The sequence below is a fragment of the Phaethon aethereus genome (genome assembly GCF_964289735.1).
Source record: "Phaethon aethereus genome assembly, chromosome: 2".
Lineage (NCBI taxonomy): Eukaryota > Metazoa > Chordata > Aves > Phaethontiformes > Phaethontidae > Phaethon > Phaethon aethereus.
In genome coordinates this window covers 124,736,825-124,758,529 of record NC_138582.1, presented here as the reverse complement: position 1 = coordinate 124,758,529, position 21,705 = coordinate 124,736,825, and the positions used below count along the sequence as shown (strand labels likewise).

At 41.4% G+C, this 21,705-nt stretch overlaps 1 protein-coding gene across 1 annotated transcript; it reads left to right on the top strand.

Annotated features, from left to right (window-relative positions):
* Positions 1–971: 971 nt before the first annotated feature.
* On the top strand, positions 972–19,962 carry NOD1 (nucleotide binding oligomerization domain containing 1; the record flags this gene model as incomplete). The annotated part of the gene is made up of 11 exons (XM_082015021.1): positions 972–1,187; positions 3,079–3,253; positions 4,502–6,305; positions 8,392–8,475; positions 9,526–9,609; positions 11,150–11,233; positions 13,271–13,354; positions 15,474–15,557; positions 16,205–16,288; positions 18,384–18,467; positions 19,890–19,962. 11 exons carry the CDS (start codon positions 972–974, stop codon positions 19,960–19,962), a joined length of 2,856 nt encoding a protein of 951 aa, XP_081871147.1.
* Positions 19,963–21,705: the final 1,743 nt, after the last annotated feature.

Sequence of the window (21,705 nt, the reverse complement as noted above, 5' to 3'; positions counted from 1 at the left end):
TCAGTCCTTTCTGTAACATTGTTATTTTTCAGATTCTGAAAAACTGTATTTGTAACTTTGATGGTTACTCACCTGAATTTGGTAAGGTTAACCAAATTAAACCAATGCAATGCTATTTTCCCTGTTTTACACGCTGTCTGAACCAATAGCTTTAGGAGGTGTCAAGTGCTCTGTTACCCCTAAGTGGTATATTAAGCGCTGAAATCTACAGCAATATTTTCACTGTTAGCAGCATTTTACTCTTTCTTAACAGAAACGTCTGATCAGTGGTTTTCCCACAGTCTCACTACTGCCTCTCAAACCAGGTGCTTTTTCCAAGTTTAGCTACAGCTGTCTCGGACTTCACAAGGCCTTGCTTACAGGGACAGTTGTCATATTGGCAACATTTTATATGGGGTCTGTTGTTGTAACAGAGAAAAAGCAAAGTGAATTCCTCCTACAAATGAATTCCTCCTACAAAATTAATTGCTATGAAGTATAATTTTATTCCGTTTATTTCCTTGTCCAGATATGTTTGGACAGATGCCCTACTTTGTCTATTGAAACATGAAAAGCAAATAAAAAATATTAAATTATACACTAAGAACTGTTAGTTAATAAAGCAGTTGCCAGTAGTGTTGTATGAGGCAAGCTACCGTAAAATACTGGTACAGAAGAGGGACTGCCTGCTTTAGATTTTTTTTTACAAAACCTGAACAAATAAATGGAAGTACCCGAGGAAGACACTTTTTAATAAAGTTGGCCTTGATATTGCACAGAGTTTGGAAGTATTCTTTGATGGCTAATTGAAGGATGTATCTGCATAGGATAAGGTTTAAACTGAGGTTCAATGCAATTACTTTTTACAGACTTGGTTATGTGAAGGACAGATTGCCTGTTTCCCTGAAGTTAACTCCAGGCTGACTTCTCACTGCAAATGGACAGTTTGTCAAAGATGAGGCTAGGCGGAGCAGCTTCTGGCTATCTCAACTATGGAAGGCCAACTTCGTGCTAACTTGGAGATTTCTCTGGAAAAACCTCCAGGAGCAAGTCCTCCGTCGTTCATTGCTTTGCTGAAGGTATACCGAGAACTTCTGGTCAGTAGAATCCGAAACACGCAGTGTTTGATTGACAACTTGGTTAAGAATGACTACTTCTCCACTGAAGATGCAGAGATTGCTGTCCAGTTCCCAACTCAAGCAGATAAGGTATTCTTTTTATTTCACTAGCTGGCATAAGGTTTTTGTTGCTTTCAGTTTACCACTAGGTTTTATGGGCTTAACTGGCAATTTTATGTCTAGTGTCTTTTCTAATCTTTGTTATTTTGGAGTTTCCCCACCCTGTTCTTTCTGGACAAGTGTCTCCAGCACATCTCTTTCCAGCAGGGCTGGCACTGCTTGTAATGCCCATTGGCAGCTGTAAGAATGAGTGAGCAGGTGATAATTGCTCTTCTGTCCCTGCCACTGCAACTTTGTCCTCTGACAAGAGGGTGACCACAGTGGCTGTTAGAGTGCAGCTTCCTACACGCAAGCCTTCATTATTGTGCAGAGCATTGCAAGGAAAATCTAATTCAGAATGCTGGGGGACAGATCATCCTGCTTTAGAGGAGGAGAGACAGAAATTAAATATTATTTTAGAAGTTAATGATTGTAGCTTGTCCATGTACACATCATGTCTTCTTTTTAAAGACCTATGTACATTGTAAATGTTTGTATGAAAAATTGATACATCCTGACACATTTGGGTTTTTGATTCATCTTTGGACACCAGTAGCAAAAATTATTTCCTAGTCTTTTGATAGGAGAAAATTACCACATGTACATGGTTGCTTTTTGCATCATTATTTAAAACAAGCTCTTGATCTGTTTCCCTGACCGACCAGTCATGCAGCTTCAGAATAGTGTCACAGGCAAACCATAAAAAGTTCAGAGACCTTGAACTTCACTAACAGTGCAGATTTTCATAAAATAGTAATTCTTGCTGGCAAGTTGAAATGGTAACACAGTGCTCACTCTGTGCATAGAGTCAAAGCTGAATAAATGCACGCTGTATGTTCATCTCCATTTCTTATTGTTCAGCATAAGATACATGTTTTAACAAAGCTGAGGGGGAGGCTGTGCATCAGGAGTCTAAGCAGAGACAGAGAGCAGACCACAGTAGTAAGTGAAGTGGACTCTGTGGGAGCTTCTCTGGAAGGCGTGAAATTGCTTTTTAGAGCATACACATTGTCAAAAAATACTACGCTTTTGCTATGCTGTATGTACCTCACCCTGCTTTAGGCTCACAAGAGACCACAATCTCTAGAAACCTTTGGTTTAGAACTGAATTCCTCGTTCATTTCCAGCAAGAAGAGGATCCAGACATTCAAAATGGGCCTCCAAATGCTTGCTCTGTCTTGCAGAGGGTTTTATACTAGGGTTGTCCTGTACTGGTTGCACAGAGATCAGATTCTGCCTTGCCTTTAGAGGTAACGCTTAAGGTTCAACTGTTCCAGTCACTGCCTGGTAGCCATTCGTTTTAGTTACAGTTGCAGGCAACGAGTCCGTTGTACAGAGAGAGCCTGAAGAATCGAGTTGCTGTTTTAAAAGGAAGAGTTGTAGGTTCTTGGATCTGCATTAAGATCCAGAGGCAGATTCTACCAACCCTGCTCTGGATCTGGCTGAATCCTGAGGTAAATCTAAATGTAACTGGAATAATTACAAACCAGAGGGGCAATTTAGGGCATTGAGAAACCACCCCTTTCTTTTTTCTTTTAACCAGCATGGGATTTAAAATATACTATCTAGCCAGGCTGAGGAAATCCTTTGGGTTCCCTATTGAGGAGCAGTATTTATCCATTCGGTTTTGGTTAGCGTATGATTTAGCTACATGTTCAGACCTTAACTTGCAGAGCCAACTTTCTTGCAACATTGAAATACAAATAGACAGTCAGTTTTGTGATGGTTCAAATTCAGAGCTAGATTTTTGAATTCAAGTTTTTGAGGTACTAGTTTATATTTTGGTTACCTGTTCCAGTCCAAAAAGGATCCTAAAGTAATCTACAAGTGTAATTGTGATAAAATGCAGTGCATCAGTGATCTTACATGTGTTTTTTTTCAGGTTCGCAAAATTCTAGACTTGGTTCAGAGCAAGGGAGAAGAAGTCTCAGAATATTTCATCCGTGTCCTGCAGAAAGTCACTGATGCTTACTATGAACTTCAGCCTTGGCTGGATGAAATAGGTTATGAGCCTTCAGAGAATATCTGTAGTAAGCCTGTGGTAAATACAGATCCAGGTAAGGTCATGCGCCTATATCCTTTTCCTTAGAACTACCCTGCTATGTAGGAAGCTCTGACCAGGTGATGTGAGAGTAAGAGAGTCTAGGCAGGCACAGCCAGGGAAAAAAAAGCTGTGCACACATTGCTAGCAGTGGTAGCCAGATAATTAAAAGGCACCCTGTATAACACAACAATCATGTTGATGTATTACATCCTGTTTTGCTAACATCAAGCTCTTTCTGTGTTTGTTTGTGGATATGTAGCATAATGGCATAACCACCTTGTGCCACCTGTAGTATTTTCTAGATCTCTGCTACAGTTTATTAGCAACACTGTGATGTTTTGGCAATGGAATAGATGGTATTTTATGACTAGGACAGTCAAGCAATGAGGCAGGTTGCCCAGAGAGGCTGTGAAGTGTCCACACTTGAAGGTTTTCAAGATCCAAGTAGATAAGGCCCTGAGTAACCTCATCTGATCTCATAAATGACCCTGTTCTAAGAAGGAGGTTGCACTAGAGACCTTATGAAGTCCCTTCTAACCTGAATTACTCTATGCTCCTAAATGATGAGTTATACCAAAAGTCAGACTTAAAATATTGCAGAAATAAATGTTTTCCTCTTGAGAGTTTTTTCATACTATATGAATACAAGAATTACTTTGCCCCCATCTGAAGCAAAGTTTCTGTTGCAATAAAAACAAGCCAACGTTGCACAATAACTGAGACTATCTCTTTTTTTTTTGTCACTTCAAAAAAAAAATCTTTTGAGGTGCCTGGCACCCAGTTTCTAAAATGCATGCTTTCTATTTATAATAATAAAAATTGCTGAACAAGTTAGGAAAGAATAACCACATACCCGATAGAAATTGCATGTAGATTATAAATACAGTGAAGAGGCAGATGCAAAAGCTAATCAGTGACCACCAACCAGTGCCTTTGCAGAGAGTAAAACAGTATTAAAATGTCAGGGGCTTGGCTTTGAGTCTCAGCTGAAAGATAGTGGCTCCTTAAAGTAATGCAGTGTCATCAGTAATGACTTTCAGGAAATGGTGGCTCACACGTTGCCTCTTTCACTAACACCTGAATTTCCCAGGAGAGTGATGATGGCAGCACAAATAAATAGAAGTAATCTGCCAAAGAACCAATTTTACGTAATTTTTTTTTTTTAGTTTATTACGCACTCTCAGTTCCCAAAGAGGTGGGTCATAGTCTACATAGGCTTTTTAATAACAGTCTTTTTAATAATAGTCCACTGTCTTTTCAGTTAGCAGGTATTGCCAGAAACTCCGATATGAACAGGGACGGGACTCCAAGTTTGTTATGTCGTATGCTCAGAGGGAGGAGATGCTGCTTGAAGAAATCTACTCTAACAGTATTATGGAACTGGTCAGTTTTAGCAATGAGAGTCTAGGCAAAGTATGTCAATTAGAAGCCCTTTTTGATGATGCAGTTGGGCTAATTAATGAAGATGGAGAGACCATTTATGTCTTTGGTGATGCAGGAATTGGGAAATCCATCTTGCTGCAAAAGATACAAAGCCTTTGGGCTAGAAAAGAATTGGACATAGGGGCCAAGTTTTTCTTCCGTTTCCGATGTAGGATGTTTAGTTGCTTTAAGGAAGATGAAGCCATATGTTTGAAAGACCTACTCTTCAAATATAATTGCTACCCAGACCAGGACCCCACAGAGGTGTTCCATCACATCTTGCAATTCCCTCATACAGTTCTTTTCACATTTGATGGCTTCGATGAGATCTATTCCAACTTTGATCTCAGTAGTGTTCCCGAGATGTGTTCACCCAATGAACCCATCCACCCCCTGGTGCTGCTGGTAAGCCTTCTCAGAGGAAAGCTTCTTAAGGGATCCAAGAAAATTCTTACAGCGAGGACAGGAACTGAGATCCAAAGAAACATCATTAGAAAAAAGGTGTTGCTCCGTGGTTTCTCCAGCAATAACCTGAAGGAATACACTGCCATGTTTTTCAAAGATGAGGGGCAACGAACACTGGTATTGAACCAGTTGGAAGCTAACCCCAATCTCTGCAGTTTGTGTTCAGTGCCTTTATTTTGCTGGATTATCTTTAAATGCTATGAACACTTCCATTCCATGTTTGAAAGCCACGAGCTTCCGGACTGTTCTGTTACATTGACAGATGTATTTTTGCTCATGATTGAAGTCCATCTGAACCGATCTCTGAAAACAAGTTTGCTGAAGAACAACACCAGGAGCCAAGCAGAGATGTTCAAATCAAGAAAGGAAACTCTTCTAGCTTTGGGTAAAATGGCATACAAAGGGATGGAGAACTCTTTCTTTATCTTCGAGCAGGAGGAGGTCTCATCAGTGAACATCTCTGAAGAAGATTTGCAATTAGGCTTTCTCAGGACAGTTAAAGGTTACAGTGGCTGTGACAATCAGTCCACTTACGAGTTCTTGCACTTAACCCTTCAGTCTTTTTTCACAGCTTTGTTCCTGATTATTGAAGAGAAAGTGGGTGCCAAGGAGTTACTTCAGTTTTTCAATGAATGTTCTTCCACTGAGACTGCCCAGCCTACTTGCCTTCGTATTCCTTGGATGAAGAAACAACTAGCAGGGGAGGATCCTTTCCGAAATAATGAACACTTTCATTTTACCAACCTGTTTCTTTGTGGCCTGCTTTCTAGATCCAAGCAGAAGCTCTTCAGACATTTAGTTTTGCCTGCAGTCATCAGGAGGAAGAGAAAGACGCTCATCACATACCTTGGGGAGAGCATGAAATCCCACATGAAAGGCTTCACTCGGTCCAGGCTTCCAAACTACAATCAGGTCCAGGTCCAGCCCAACTTTGTTTGGATGTTGAGGTGCCTTTATGAGACTCAGAGTGAGAAAGTGGGGAAGTTGGCTGCCAAACGTATGCATGCCAATTACATCAAGCTCACATACTGCAATGCCTACTCTGCTGACTGCAGTGCTATTTCCTTTCTTGTGCATCACTTTCAAAAGCACCTGGCTCTGGATTTGGACAACAACAACATCAATGACTATGGAGTAAAACAGCTGCTACCTTGCTTCAGCAAGCTTGCAGTCATCAGGTAGGAGTCTGTGCAAGCTTATCCTTGGTTATTCCACAAACTGCTGGGCTGAAGGAATTGGTCTTGAAAGTGGAGAAAGTTGAGGATTCTTACTGCTGCTGGAAATTAAAGTTTCAGATCTTCTGAAATCTTTGTTCAGCCTGTCACAGGAGTAGGGACAAGCTGTGAATTTGGAAACCCAAATGGAAAGGGTGATAAGAGGTCCTTAGAAGCCAGGACTCTTTAAACCTGTAGGTTTAGTTAGCTCCTTCTCAAACTGTTTTGTCTCAAAAGAGGATTTTTATGGGAGAAAGTGCTTAAGGGAAAAGAAAGGAAACAGAAGTGCTTCCTCCATTATCTGCAGGTTGCCGGAGCCTATCTCTGCCCTTGGTCATACAGGGTAAAAGAGGATCTACTATTCACAGTAATCCTTGGTCTAAGGTCTGAATTTCTTGTTTTACATCCTGCCAAGATGCTTGGCTTTCACAGTACAAAAGCTAACACCCCCATGAAAGGATGTAGTCGAAGTCTTAGATGTGGTTTTTCCCTGAGGTGATGCAGAGAGAGGACACAGCTTGGTGTGATCAGGGAGAACTAACTCCACCTCTAACATCACAGGGCAGATTGTTCCATTTCAGGTCCTTTGAGGATGTGCCACATAGCTATGCCTTATTTGTCTAAACACTTAGGTGCAGAAAACCAGGAACTTCAAATACATCTTTTTTTAAAGTTCCTTCAGCCTCATGAGTTTTTTTTTTTTTGTAAATTGATTTATTCCTCCTGGTTGGCTGTGCTCTGCCTTGTTTTCCTCTAGGACTAAATCAAAGCAAGTGACATTTGTTTTTTCCAGTTAGTGGCAAATCAACTGACCTCCCAAGAGAAAGCAATAAGGAAGCTTGGGGGGAAAATGCATAACAAAAACAAAGAAGAAAAGGACAGACTTTCATTCTCTGTCCCTATTGTATGATCGTGCCATACACAGTCTGATCTTAACACCACCCGCAGCACCAAATCTGTCTGTTAGCTTGCCTTTTTGTCTCTATGGCTCTTCTGATGTTAGGACTTTGATTTATAATGACCAATTTCTGCAGGTCAGGAAATGTTGTTTCTAACAGCTTAACCATCCCTTTCAAAGCAGCAGACTGTTCTGATTTGTGGAAATTGGCTCTGATTTCTCCTATGTGATAGTGCATTCCAAAGTAACCAAGTTATTAACTAGCAAGAGCCAGGGAGCCTGTTGGTGATAGGGTATTCTTAGCCATCAATGTTCAGCTTCAGTTTGTGCAGGAACTAAAGCTGGTCAAAATGTTTTCATGGGGACAGCTTTACCCAGAAAATGTGATTCATCAGAGTTGGAGTGATTCATGGGAACCTGTCCATTTAGGCAAAGTGAAACAACTTGAGAAGTTAAAACAAACAAACAAAAAAAACCCCAAACAAAAAAACCACAATCAAACCCAAAAAAACCCCAAAACAACTGTGAAAAGAAGTATTTTTATTCTGTGAATGACTGACGTTGATTTGTTGCATATCTAGTTGGGACAGTAAAATTAGAAACATCTATCACACCCATGGGACTGCAGTTCTATTTCCTGGACAGGGCTTTTCACAACCTTTATTCAGTGGACCCTGAATGTGTTGTGACTTTCAAGATGCCTGGCTTTCACTAGGTACTCAGAGAGAAGGTTGCAAGAAGAGCTGTTTGGAAAGCTTGCTTTTGCTAGGGTGTTAAGCAGAATTTCTTCCTGCAGTCACAGTAAGCGTGAGAGAGTGAGGTGTTTATCTCTGGTTTCTGACTTAGTACACTTTATTGTTTTCAGTTCTATGGGCAGCTTCCAGAGCATTACCTTGGAGATCTGGGCCTTTTTGTTTTCTTTTGTTTTTAGAAGTGAGCCGTGTGGAACTGAGTTCACATTTCCCTTAACGGCTTTTAATACGTGGCATAAGGATCTGTTAAAATATCAGAGGAAAATGCATAGACCTCCAGTCATTCAGAGGTCCCTTCCAACCCCTACCATTCTGTGATTCTATGATTCGTTAACTCATGGGTGATGAACACTTGTAATCTGTATTGATTCAAATTTTCTTGTCTTTCTTTTCATTCCAGGCTCAGTGTAAATCAGGTCACAGATCATGGCGTGAGGATCTTGTATGAAGAACTCTCCAAGTACCAAATTGTGACTTTCTTGGGGTATGTACCAATTGGAAGCAAAACACTAGATACTGATACTAGAAAATAAAACTGCAGTGCTGACAGTACTGACACAGCTAAGGTGGGGTGGAAACCACAGTTACCTCCTCATTTACTGAACATAAGCAAAGCAACATTTTGTGTCAGAAATGAGTCAGCTGCTGTCCTGTAACAGTTCACTGGGAAAATGACCACAGCTTCCTCTCCCATTGCACTGCCTCACAGGGTGGCCTCCAGCTGACATCAAGCCCTTCTATAACACAGTGCAGACCACTCTCAGGTTACTGAACTGTGTGGCATGCTAGTTTTATACCTAAAGCCTTCTGCTAGTTGTGGAAGGTGTTTTATATTTGATATTTTAGCTTTGTAGCTAGAGCCTCTAGTTTTCTCTGATGAAACTGATTTATTTCAACCATGCAGAGCAAATACAGCTTGGTAGAAACTAGTATCAGAAACATACGGTTTCAAGTGTCATGTTCATGGTATCAATTTCTTTAAGACCTTAATTAGTTCTTAATCAAGGTGAAGCTGGAAGTTAGCTGACTTCCTGCTCTTGGTTAAGTAGCTACATAAAAATGACTTTTTGAGAAGTGAACATGAATACCAAGAATCACCTCCTTCCTCCAGTGCCCTAATATAAGTACATCTGCTCAGGTATCTGATCTTCAGTAATATTTGCAAGGGGATTTTATGACTTTTAAAAGACAAAAAATACGTTCTTCTGGTGTTTTCTCTTCTGACTTCTCCACTGGCAATATTATTTCTGTGCTAGCACAGGAATAAAGGGAAGCTTTGTTTGCTTGGGGAGACCATTTATTAAAAAAATCCTATAAATATTTTCCCATTACTTACATCTGGTCTCCTTGTATTTTATATCTAGCCTTTCACAATATGAATTGTATATCAAAATAGAAGTATAAGCAATGGTGAATCTGTACAAAGCCATACAAAAAGGATAGACGCTATGTCTGCATTATAAAACATTCAGGTTGTAAATACTAAAGTAACAGCACGAATAACCTATTTTTACCAATGTGCTTTTTCTTTAAGCTTATACAACAATCAAATCACTGATGTTGGAGCCAAGTATGTTGCAAAACTAATTGAAGAGTGTTCAAGCCTTGAATACGTTAAGTATGTTGGATTATTTTTTTTTCCTTTCTACAATATCCTAATTAAGGTAAAGCAACTTGAAATGGGAGGAAGAGTGGAAAAAAGACAAAAATTATATTTCAAACAAAATATAACTTAGGTTGCAGTTGTATATTATTTTACAGTAGTCTAGCAGTGAATGGCAGCAGGTGAAACTCTTGAATCCATAGTCTTTACTGGAATATAGTAATAAGCAAAAGGAGAGCATGAGATCTGTTCTTTACCTAAACCAGACTGAGTACCTGAGTGAGGCTTAAGTGGTGCATGAACTTTGCTGCCCCTTGCAGCACGCAAATTCGCTTGGATCTACTACTAAGCTTCTCGTCTTTTACGGGCCATTGGAGTCAGGCTGTGCTGGTGTCATACCTCAACTCTGGAATTCCCCAAATTCACTTGGTGAGTTGTTCCCTTTAATTCCTGGAACTTCCCCAGATAAGAGCATCTGGCCATGCACAACACTGGTTTGACATAAAGGTTGATCATTAACCAATGGTTTAATTGTGACTACAGCAGAAAACAGAGTTAACTACAGCAGTGTCAGCTGCTGGCGTGTGAATGTGGCAACAGACCGGCAGGGACTGTTGGGTTCTAGTCCTTGTTCTACCACTAACTTGCTCTGAAACCCCGTGCTAGCCACCTCCTTCCCACTTGAAATACTTGCAGAGTTTTGAAACCAAAGAGCACTCTGGTTCTTTCACTGCTTTGACACAGTGCATTGCTTATTTAATCTAACTTTTCACAAAAAAGCCTGTTGGAAGATGGTTACTTTCAGGCTGCATAGTAACCCCAGAGATTATTTTGAGATAGAGTGCATATTCATGTGCCTGAAATCAGTCAAACAAGCCAGTTTTACTTTATGTCAATGTAGTGGGTTGAGGGGTTTTTGGTTTTGGTTTGTTCTTTACAGCAGTGTATATGCAATTGAGACTTACCTCTTCCTTGAACTCCAGCCATTTGATACCTCCACATTGGCTAAAAAAAGAAAAGGTCTTCTGTAGAATGCCAGCCAGAGACACTGACTGCTGCACTGACCTATGCCACTACCTATCGCCTATGCTCAGAACAGAAAGACTTGAAATTATTACAATCTGTGCTTATCAGCTGCAGTCTCCTCTGGAGCCAAACAACCAAAAAACATTCTGTTCCCTGTGGCATCATGAAACATGCTGCATGTAATTCACGTACTCTGTAGCAATGGCTGATATTACGAACTATATTAAAAACTAGGCAGGGGTTCTTGTCTTGGGGATCTGTTCCTAAAACACATTTCTGACATACTGAGCACCAATCTGCTTCTGATTCAGAGGGCTGACGTGGAGAATATGTAAAAGACAACGTAAAATGATGTCTTTTAATCAAAGGTCAAATGCCTGCAGTAGTTTTTTACGCTAGGTTAATCTTTGGTAACTGTAGCTAGCCTCCAGACTTAATTAGCCTTAAATACTTGTATTGCTTTCTGAGCCGGTGTTCTAATAGCTGTACAGTTCTAAGTGTACTTCATCAATTCATGTATTTTGTGCAGAATAGGAGCAAACAAAATAACGAGCGAAGGAGGGAAGTGCCTTGCCCAGGCCATCCAGAAGAGCAAGACAATGTTTGAAATTGGGTAAGTTCAGTGCTAAGGAGCAGAGCTCAGGGCTTGGTCTTGTCAAGGCATCTGTAAATCCCTTAGGATTCCTTCTTTCATTCTTAGCTTCTTTTCTTCTGCCATTCCTCCCCATGGCAGCATTAGAACAAACTGGTGCAGAAGCATAGTCACATTTTCCATTCAGAGGGAAAAGAAGGGCTGCTTTATTGTTCTCCAGTTCACACGATGTTTGTTTTGGGCTTTGGGGTTTTTTTGCCCTGTTTTGACAGAACCTTAAAGGAGAGGCAAACTAACAAGAGGACAGTAGGTAAAGATAGCCCCTTTCCTTACGGCAGCGCAGCTGTTCTAGAGATATTTGGTCATTTTTAAAAAGTCTGTGTGGTTTTCTGGCTATTGGCAATGTACCTAGTTACTGAGTGTCATTGTTATAATTGTCTAACCTTCTACATCAAGTCCTGATAACGTTACAATCTGGGAGAAGAAGAAGGAATTCCCATCATCCTTCTGTCTAGTCTGTCCCAAACTGGAGAGTCTGCTATGATTGGAGAGAGGTCTGAATGTACTGTAAAGCTTTAATCCCTGTCCTCTTTCTCAGGAGAGGTGCTAGACTTGAGGGTTTGAATTTTTAATTTTTTTTTCCCCCCAGTTTCTCTTTCCACTGTACAGGAGAACATTTTTCTCAGAATCGAATACTCAAATACATTGAATTAAAACCTCTGTTTGGCCATTGTGAATATCACAATAACCCTGAAATACGAAAATCAGATTTGAACAATCAGGTTTTTGGCCTTTAATTTTGTTGTCCTACAACATTTCACAAGTATAGTCAATAGCATGCACACTTCCATTGTCATATAGCTGGGTCTGCTGTGCTGTACTTGCTGTAATATCAGTGAAGGACTCCTGTTTTCTCCTGTGGAGGAAAAAATTGCTAGGATAGCTTGGACAGAAATGTTTAAACAGATATATTCAGCATTTATATAACAAACTGCATTGGAACTGAAGGACAAGGAAATTCTAGGGAACTTACTGGAAGTGGATGTGTTTAGATACCACAAAGCTCAATTGATTTTAAAAGAGCTGCCAACTAATTACCCATCAAAGCTGAGTGTGGCTCTGAGTCATCAAGCCATGATCCCTGTTAAAAAACTGAAAAACCTTATACCTCAGCAGAGACACTTTCAAGCCTCATATGTGGGGTGAATTTTCGAAATGGTTGGTCTGCATAGAAGAGATTTGACCAGATACCGCTATTAAATGTTGATCAAATTGCCACAGCTTTCACCACATTACCTTCTCTTAACCCTTTGTGTTACCAGGGGTTGTTTTGCCATTGGAAATACTACTCCTTACAAATGTGTGGAAGAGCCCAGGGTCATACTGTCCCTTGTGAGATTGTGATCTTTCTCTTGGCAGCTGGAGAGAGAGGAGATAGAACCACTTGGGTATGACGCTGAGGGAGTTGTAACCTTTTTGCCAGACTATTCTGAAGGAGACCTTGTAGAGCAGCTCACTTCAGAAAGTCATCCATTTGGGTGTGGGTCCCTGTGCAGTTGTGCGTCTGGGGAGTCTTTCCCAAGACTGGTACTTTGCACTGTGTAAGGCCAGTCTGTGCCCAATAGGTGACAGGAAAACTGCAGCAGGCATATGGGAAGAAATGCTGAGCAGAGAAGTGATAGAATTTAGGACGTGGTGTAGTTCTCATGGCAGCTCACTGTACAGGACCACAAGACTCCTTTACCCCATAAAGGGTACAGGGCTGCAAAGGGTTTGCCCAGCGCGGCAAGGTGATCCCAAAAGCACTCCTGCTGCAGCAGGCTGTCTCCTAGAGCTGCTTCTCTGCTGTGGCCTTAGGGCACTGGTGAGTCAGCAGTGGTGGTGTGGTGTGCAGGGAGAGGAACATGTGCGGGGAGTGTACCTGCCAGGTTTCTCACAAGCCTGAAAGACTGTGAAGTGATTGGGGACGAGGGGAAGGAAGAGAAAAAGGGAGAATGCAATGTCGAGGGGCAGTAGGGCAGCACACGCTGATATCTCCTGGTTTCCTCTCTTCACCAGGATGTGGGGTAATCAAGTTGGAGACGAAGGAGCAAAGGCATTTGCAGAGGCCCTGAGGAACCACCCCAGGTTAACAAATGTAAGGTAAAACACCAGCAGAGCCAGGCAGCTCGGCGTAGTGCTGGCTTTCCCATTGTGCTTTGAAGCGATGACTCTTCCCACCAAGCATTAGCGTGGAATGCCATCTGGTATTGCAGCCTTTGCTGTGTAACCAACAGGCTCCTAGTGCAAGCAGGAAGCCAGATTGAATCAAAAAGCCCTGTGCAGCCATTAAGCAAGTTAAAAATGTTGCAGGGCTGGCATCCTTTCCTCTGTCTGCACCTCCTCTCCTCATGCTGCACAGAGTTACTGGCATTTGTGAAAGCACATGGTCAGTGGGTGCCATTTTGATCTGGAAGCATTAGCAGAAGGATGCACCAGCTGTCACAGAATCGGGCTCTCTGTGAGCTCAGTGTTAACAGTTTCTGTTGTGAAGGTACAGCAGCTTTTGCCAAAATAATTTTTAGGTGATAAACTGTTTGAGTAGCGACTGGAGTGTTCTTAAATTCAGGTTCATCCTGTACTCCAGTGGAACTATGTCACCACACAGTCACTGCTAACGAGATGCAGTTCTCACTGGAGTTCAGTGACTCATCTAAAACCAGCCTTCTGGAAGCCCTAGCATGGGTGAAGTTGGTAGCACAGCACGGGGAGAAGCCAGCAGTGTAAAACAGCCCATCCCCTGCCAGACTTTCAAATGCTGTCTCGGGATTTAAAGATGCATATTGTGGTGTCTGCTGTTTTGGAGTCCCTTCGCACAGCTGGAGCACTGGGTTTATGGTGATCCTTTCGATTTGTCTCCCAGTTCCACTGGCCTCCACGGTGAGGGAGCAGATGAGGCTCCTTGGTTTCCCCACAAGGTGGCACATGGCACTAGTTTCTTTAGAAATACGGTACTCGGTGACTTTGGGGATCTCTGGAGAGCTTATTGCTGCCACTTCAGATCCAGGGATTTCCGAGCTGGTGCCTTGTCCTCCTTTCTGCAAGCAGATAGCTGGGCTTAAAAAATTAAAAGCTGAACAGATGCAGTGACCTAGATGTATTTAAACTTAAAAGCTATCTGAAATAGTCATCTTCCCATAATTGCAGAATCCATCCAGACATATCAGACTTGAAAGAAAACATTTTGAACCTGAATGAGAGCTGAGGGATTCTCAGATGGGAACAAATATGCTGATGCATGTGTTTGCAAAAATAAGGAGTAACTGTGCTGGCTAAGGATAGGTTTTGCTGGTGCCTGTGCAGGGTGAATCTTCTCCTCTGCGGTGTACTTGCACTTGGGTTCATTTCTTACTTTCCACTGGTTAATGTTGCTTCATGATTTGAGTTCATAGATAGCACCTGTGGTAGCTTTATGCAAAGATTAAAGGAAGGTAGTCCCTGCTACATCACTTTAGCATATTTGCCATTTTTAGGCCCAGTCATGACAGACTGAGAATATCTAGTTTCAGATGAAGTTAGCAGGGACTTGTGCTAAGACATATTTGTGCCATTGCCCCACTTAATCCCTCTTTCTGCCTTTTTTTGAGACCTTGCACTATTTTTGGGCTCTGGCCTTGCTTTTGAGGAGGGAGGTACTTTTTGAATTCTCAAAGCCTGGAGCATAGCTTTACCTGGATGATTTTGCCATTCAAAGAATGAAGGGCAGACTAAGAAATGTTTGTGGTTTGTAATGGAAAGCATGCATTTACGAGCTCATCTCTCCAAACACAACACCTCCTCTTGTGTATGGAAGAAGAATGAGATATTCAGGCGTCTGAAGGACTTAAAGGACAAAGTGCCCAGTTTGTACAGGGAGTTGGGATGACAAATGCATGTAAAACCCTGTGTACTACTAAATGCAACTCTTTGTCCTTGTTAAAAGGCTTGACTCTAAAATCAGTGGGTGCAACTCCACTGTCAGTCCCAAGAGGACAACTCACTGACGGCAAACCTTATGGCCTGGACAACAGACCTGCACTCAGGCTGCAGCCTGTGAACTGTTCTCACTTTTGTAAAATTTGTAAGGACTTACTGGTTTGCAAAGTACGTCAGCCTTTGAAACACCCAAATGCTGAACTGTACAATGGGGAAACAGATCATCCAGGATATTCATTAGTGTTTGGCAGCAGAAGGGCCAAGTGATGCTGGCTGTTTCTTACACTTTTGTGTTATTACTTTACAGTCTTGCCTTCAACGGCATCACGACAGAGGGAGGCAAGAGTATTGCTGAAGCTATGAGGCACAACAACTCTGTGAAAATATTCTGGTAACTGACAGTGTGATTTATTTCTCCTCCTTTCTCCAGAGAAAGCTGCAACCTAGTTTTATTGCCTCCAATTCCATTGACTCCTCCTATTCTTCCCTCCTTCTCTCCCCACCCCATCCCCTATGCTTTCACTACCAGCAAGCTATATGTCTCTGGAAGAATGTAGACATGAGTAATGGGATCAGCAGCACATGACATTGGACACATTCCAATGTCATGCTTCGCTCTGCTCCCCCCATCTTGCTTGGCATCATCTGAAGGCAAGTTCTTTGTCCTCAGTTTTTGCACCTCTTCAGTGTAAGTCTCTACCTGTCTGCCTTTTTCCACCACACCTCATCTACCTTTTAGACACTAAAACATCATGAGAAAGTATCATTAGAACTTTGCTCTGAGAAATAAAGATCTGATACTCTTGTCTCTTTTACCTCCATGGCTTCTCTTCAGTACTGATGATCTTAAAGGTCTTTTCCAACCTTAATGATTCTGTGATTCTGTGATCTCTTTGTGCCCAGCCTTTAGAAATTGCTCAGGGTAGGAACAGCACATCCCCTTTTGGCTGTCTAAAGCTAAGTCACAGACAAGCTGGAAAAACAGGAGGTGTAAAGTGAATGATAACAGCCGAAGTGAACATTTTCTCTCCCACGTAGGTTGACTAAAAATGAGCTGGATGATGAGGCAGCAATGAGTTTTGCAGAGATGCTGAAGGTCAACAAGACACTGGTACATTTATGGTGAGTTACATTCCACAGAGGCATGGGCTCTTTGGCAGTCACTGCATTAAAACTTCACCTTCCAAGTCTATGTAGGTCACAGTAAGCTTTCTGTGCATGGTCTGGATGCAGCTGACTGGTTGTAGACAGTTCTAATGGAAAGTTAATAAAGCTGCTGTCTAGCATTTTGAACCTGCCTTCATACGGGGAAAAGTTCAAGCTGTTTGTGTGTCCTGGTAACTTTCAAACTACTAATTGATTTCATCTCTCCTTAGAGGAACAGTACTGGCCTTAAACACAAAAGTTTTAAAAAAAATACAGGCAGACAGCTGGAATAGAATAACCTTATTATGATTCTTCACTGTTTATCATCATACTATGAAAGTAGCAAGCTCAACTCTTAGTCTTCAACCAAGAACCTACATGACAGACACTTAAATGCATGTTCCATTTGCCTGATGTTTTCTTCTGGGGCTAGCGCTTTTACTCATGCAAGACACTCATCTATAAGACATAAATTCCTAGGAAGCCTGGGGTTATTTCTAGCAATCACAAAAAGACTTGTTAAACTTCTAAGAAAACACAGCATTGGCTGTTCTAATCCAGAGGTTCATGAGAATTTGTCCATGGGTGGAGTTGGGCAGATGTGGGCTGTGAAACAAACAGCTGTCCATTCATCCCAAGTGATCAAGAGAACATAATAAATGGAGTTCCTTTACAAGCTTATACAAAGATTTTGCTAACCACACTCTAGCATTCCCTGTATTATGTGTAGTTCCCACCCTGTAGGAAGTGTGCCAGTTGTCAGAGGTGCCAAGTACTTGTAGCCTCTTTTGAAAGCAGTAGAAGCGCTGGTGCCCATCACCTTGAAAATAAAAAAAGGGGAGTGGGGAGGGCTTGATTGCTTTGCACACAGCTGCAGATATGCTTCACTGAGCAGTTTGGTTTGAGTTCATGACAAAACTTTCCCCATCCAAAGCAGGGCACAGTAATATAGATGCATGTCTTTATCATGGCTTAGTATTGTCCAAGGGTTTCTGCCAGTAGACAAATTTATATCCTACTTTGTTGCTTATACCAGTGGATACCTCCAAAAGGTGGTGACCTATAGAGATAGTTGAACTTGAGGGAGAACTAAAGTGTCTTTCCAGTAGCTGAAAGAATCTACTGGCTCCCTTTGCATTTTGATTAATTTCCCAAGTGCAGAAAGTCCTTTCACAGGAATGCGTCCCTGCTTCCTTCCTTCCCTCTCTCCCTAAGAGATCGTTCAATTCATTCCAGTTTTCAGCCTCATCCTGAATCCTGTGGGATTCATGCAGCCAGTCACATGGAATGGTACGGCTATGGGGCACATCATGGTAGACTGAAAGGTAAGTATTGAATTAGGCTAGGTTGATGAGTATTTTATACTCATGCAGATGAGGGGGGCTTGGTTCATTTTTAGCTAGGGCATGGTCTGCAGTGGATGATAAGAATTACCTAACGTTTCTTCAGTTGTGCTACTTTAGGATCCTTTTTCTTTTTTTTTTCACCCTCAGATCAGATTAGACATATTTTATAGCTGCTAAGGTGGCTTCACTGGGACTTGCACCTGCTCATACCAGAGTCAAATTCAATGCCTTATTTTTCAAAGATCTTGCTGGTCTGATAAACAAGACAGGAGGATTTGGCAATGCCTAGATCATAACTGCTAAAACACTAGGTTTACACAGGTTCTGTACTCAGAATTTTCCGTACATAGCTTAAAAAGGTCTCACAGTGTTCTTAACAAGAAAACAGAGCCAAGAGGTTAGTCTGTCTCGGAGTCCAAATCTCATAATCCCATACCTGTAGTAAAGAGTTCTCAGAAGAAATTTGTCAGCTGTGTAATTAAGCTCAATATCTCCAGAATGCAAGCACATGCAAGATTAAAAGGAAAAGACTGATACTCTGGGCTCTCTTTCTGATGTGCATGTGCGGCATTTGACCAATACTGCGTACCATCCTCACAGCCAGGAATCACAACCGTCGTCTTGTGGCAGACAGCTTTTCTCCGTGACACCAAGCTGAGCATAGGTTGTGCATGTGCTGTAAACTAGTTTGCATGTTAGTTTGACATTAAGTGCTTTTTTTTTAGGCTTATCCAGAATCAAATTACAGCCAAAGGGGTGAAGTACCTCAGCGAAGCTCTCAAGGAGAACACAGCTATTAAAGAAGTCTGGTAAAGATCCCCTCCTCAAAGGCTCACTTTGTAAACTTTCTTTCCCTTTAAAACACTTTTGGCATTACTACTTTCCAGCCTGAAAAATTTGGAACAAATTTATGTGAGGCAGGGGTAGTAGTTCCAGCTGTGGGTTTCAAATAGGTAAAAACCCTCTGTCATTGAAACACTCCCATGTGTGTTACAAGCAGTTTTGTTAGTTTGCATCTGTCTGTACTGCTGACTCGCAGAACATGCATGTTTGCAGAATTGGGGCCTAAATTTATAGACCAAGTTGTGCTTGTCCTGATTTATTTTTAAATTTCTGAACGTTTATGCTTTTCAGGAGCTAAATCCCAACAAGCAGGAGATGGTTACATTTGATTAGCATTACTAATTTAGTTCATAGAATTTGTGCTTGGATTTTCTTTGGGCAGTTCTCCAAACACCCTGAAAGTGCTAAGCTGCAAGAAGATTAACTTTTTGTAAAATTTGCTTGGTTTAGATTAGGTAGGCATCACATAGTCGCACATGTGCATTGTAAGGCACAAAGCCAAATACCACACTCCTTCCCTCACCTCAGGGACCTCAAGAGTCAATAGACTGTGCTGGTTTTAGCATCGCTGCTTCTTTATTATTGAACATGAAATTTATTTCTAAATATATATGTTTGTTTTAGTGAAAGGACACTGAATTCTTGCTTAGAAAGACAGTGACTCACTATGTGACTAGTGGGTCCCCTGGAGATGTGGAAGAGATGCTTTTCTTTCAAAGGCCTCTGTCAGCTTTCGTCTACAGAAGAGGCAATAATTCCCACTTGAATCATTCTGAACCTTCAGACCGAAGTCCGTGTTTTGATTCTTGCCTGGATTTGCAGAGGTGTTAGTTAACCCTAATAATTTCATAAATGCAAGTGGTTTAATAGGTTTCAACATTTCTGAAAGCTGTACTTAACCAGGCTGCTCACTTTCAGGAGTGTAAATATCAATGTAGATTAACTTCATGTTGCCAACTTGAAAATTTTGCCATAAGTCATTTCACATTAATAATGCCCGAGTACTTAACAGAGTTTTCTTCCTATGTTGTCATGGAATACACAAAATGCTCTGAAGACTATTAAAAGTTCTTTAAACTAGCCCACAGCATGGTAAGAACCTTTGTCAGCTATATGCTGCTTGCTGAAATGCAGACAGCGGGGTATCCAACACCGATTCTAGTTCAATGAAGTTTTGGTGTTGGTTAGTTCAGTTTTTATTTCTGAAGAAGTAGCCTTGTGCAGTGGGAACAGCAGTGCTGTAGGCTGCCTGTCTGAGGCCAGTTCCCAACTGTGCGCCCTCGAGGGGCATTGCAAAGCTGTGAGCTCTGCTCCAAAACCTTGGAAAAATAGAAGCTGGGCAACAGTCACTACCTTACTTTCACATCCCTTTTATTTTTCCCCTCCAGTTTGAACGGGAACCTGATGAGCCAAGAAGAAGCCAAAGCTTTTGAAAATGAAGAACGGATCATTTGCTTTTGAATGAGGACTTTCCCATTTTGACAAGCTTTGTGTTACAAAGGTTACTCCTCCACTTGGACTGCAGAGTTTGTAAAGATGTAAATCTGCAGCGCTTATGGCAGGAGAGAGATAGGTGATTAGTTGCCTTTTTATGAACATGCTGCACTCCCTCCGCTCCATCCCTTATCCTGCCTGTTATTCTTAATCCTTTTGGTGAGTGGGAAGTTGCCTGGGTAAATAATTAATGTTTGTATGGTGCTTTGAAGACGAAATGCAAAGTGTTAACAGACCAAATCCACTGGCAGGATCTAAACTGAGTTTAGATTTATTCTGTACACTGATGTAAATAATCTCTTATTTATATACCTAAATAAACACACATATATGCAAGAAAGGGTACAAGATGCACAAACTCCACAAGCTGACAGTATTATCTGCCTCATAACTGAAAATGAACATACATAGCTTTACTGGAAACATAATTCATCTATAATAGTTGCATACTACCAATGTTTTCAACATGAATACCTTTCTCATGCCTAGAAATTAGGCCCTTATTTCTCCACTGACTACAGGCAGCATTGTAGACACTGCCTCTTTTTTTCATCATTATTATTTTTTGAGAAATGGGTACATCAGGGTCAGATTACTTGCAATAATCTTTTTTTCCACATTGAAACCAATACATTTTCTTTTATACAACCAGAAGTCCTTACTTCCATCACTGTAAAAGCATAAAACTGGTAGCAAAGTTCTTTTGCTTAGAATTTCCTGAGGGCTGTGGAGAAACTGCCACCTCCTGTTTTTACAGTGTTTGTTCTGGGGAGGGGGTCTGGAAAGAAATGTGAAAAATTAATTAGCAGGCTGTTCATTGCCTTGGCTCATGGCCTAGACACTCTGCTGGTGGCAATACACCAATATTAAGCTGCCTCTAGCTGCAGTGGGGAGAAGGGACGATTGAAAATCAGTAGAAATCCCTCCTCCCAGCAATGTGTAAGCACAGAGAAGGATTGAGATTTGCATGGAAAGCTTTTATTCCATGCTTGAATTGGTGGAAAGTACAAGGCAAAGGGCAGGTAGCAATGATAAGGACCAGCAACAAAACATTATCCCCCTCCTCAAATAATTAGTGTTTAGGGAGTGTAACTTTAGATGCCCTATAATGAAACCAGTTTACAAAGGAGGGGGGTATTTGATTTTGTGTGTGTGTGCAAATTAGGCATGCTTTACAAAGGTAAACTCAAATTCTACCCCCCACTGTGTTCAAGGAACCTAAACTAGAAAAGCATGATCTGTTTTCCTTCCTTCTCGCATGTTACCACCTCCCCAAAACTTTGAGAAACAATTCTCCAGTTTCTGACTAACCCACAAAACCGTGGTAGGCTGGAAGAAGAATCTCCAGTTAAAATGCCAAACCAAGGAACCCTCACCTTCCTGTTTCCCAAATCGGCCCCATAAAAGCAAAACATGAAAAAAGGCTTGCATTGTAGGTCAGAGATTCTCCATTTCCTGTGTGGTAGCAGACCTTTCCCAGTCCCCAATTCTGTCTACTCCAGGTCACTAACGCATTTTAAAATACTCGTAAAGCTTTTCACAAAACCAGCAGCTAAAAAAAAAAAAAAAAAGAGAGAAGAAAAAGAACTTGGTGGTTGTTATTTTTCAGTGGCTTTTCCTCCCTATCCGTGGTATCAGCACTGATTTTTCCCAGGGAGACAGATGAGGCTTTTAGACCTTTCCAGAGGAAAGCTGGCTTGCTGGAATGAT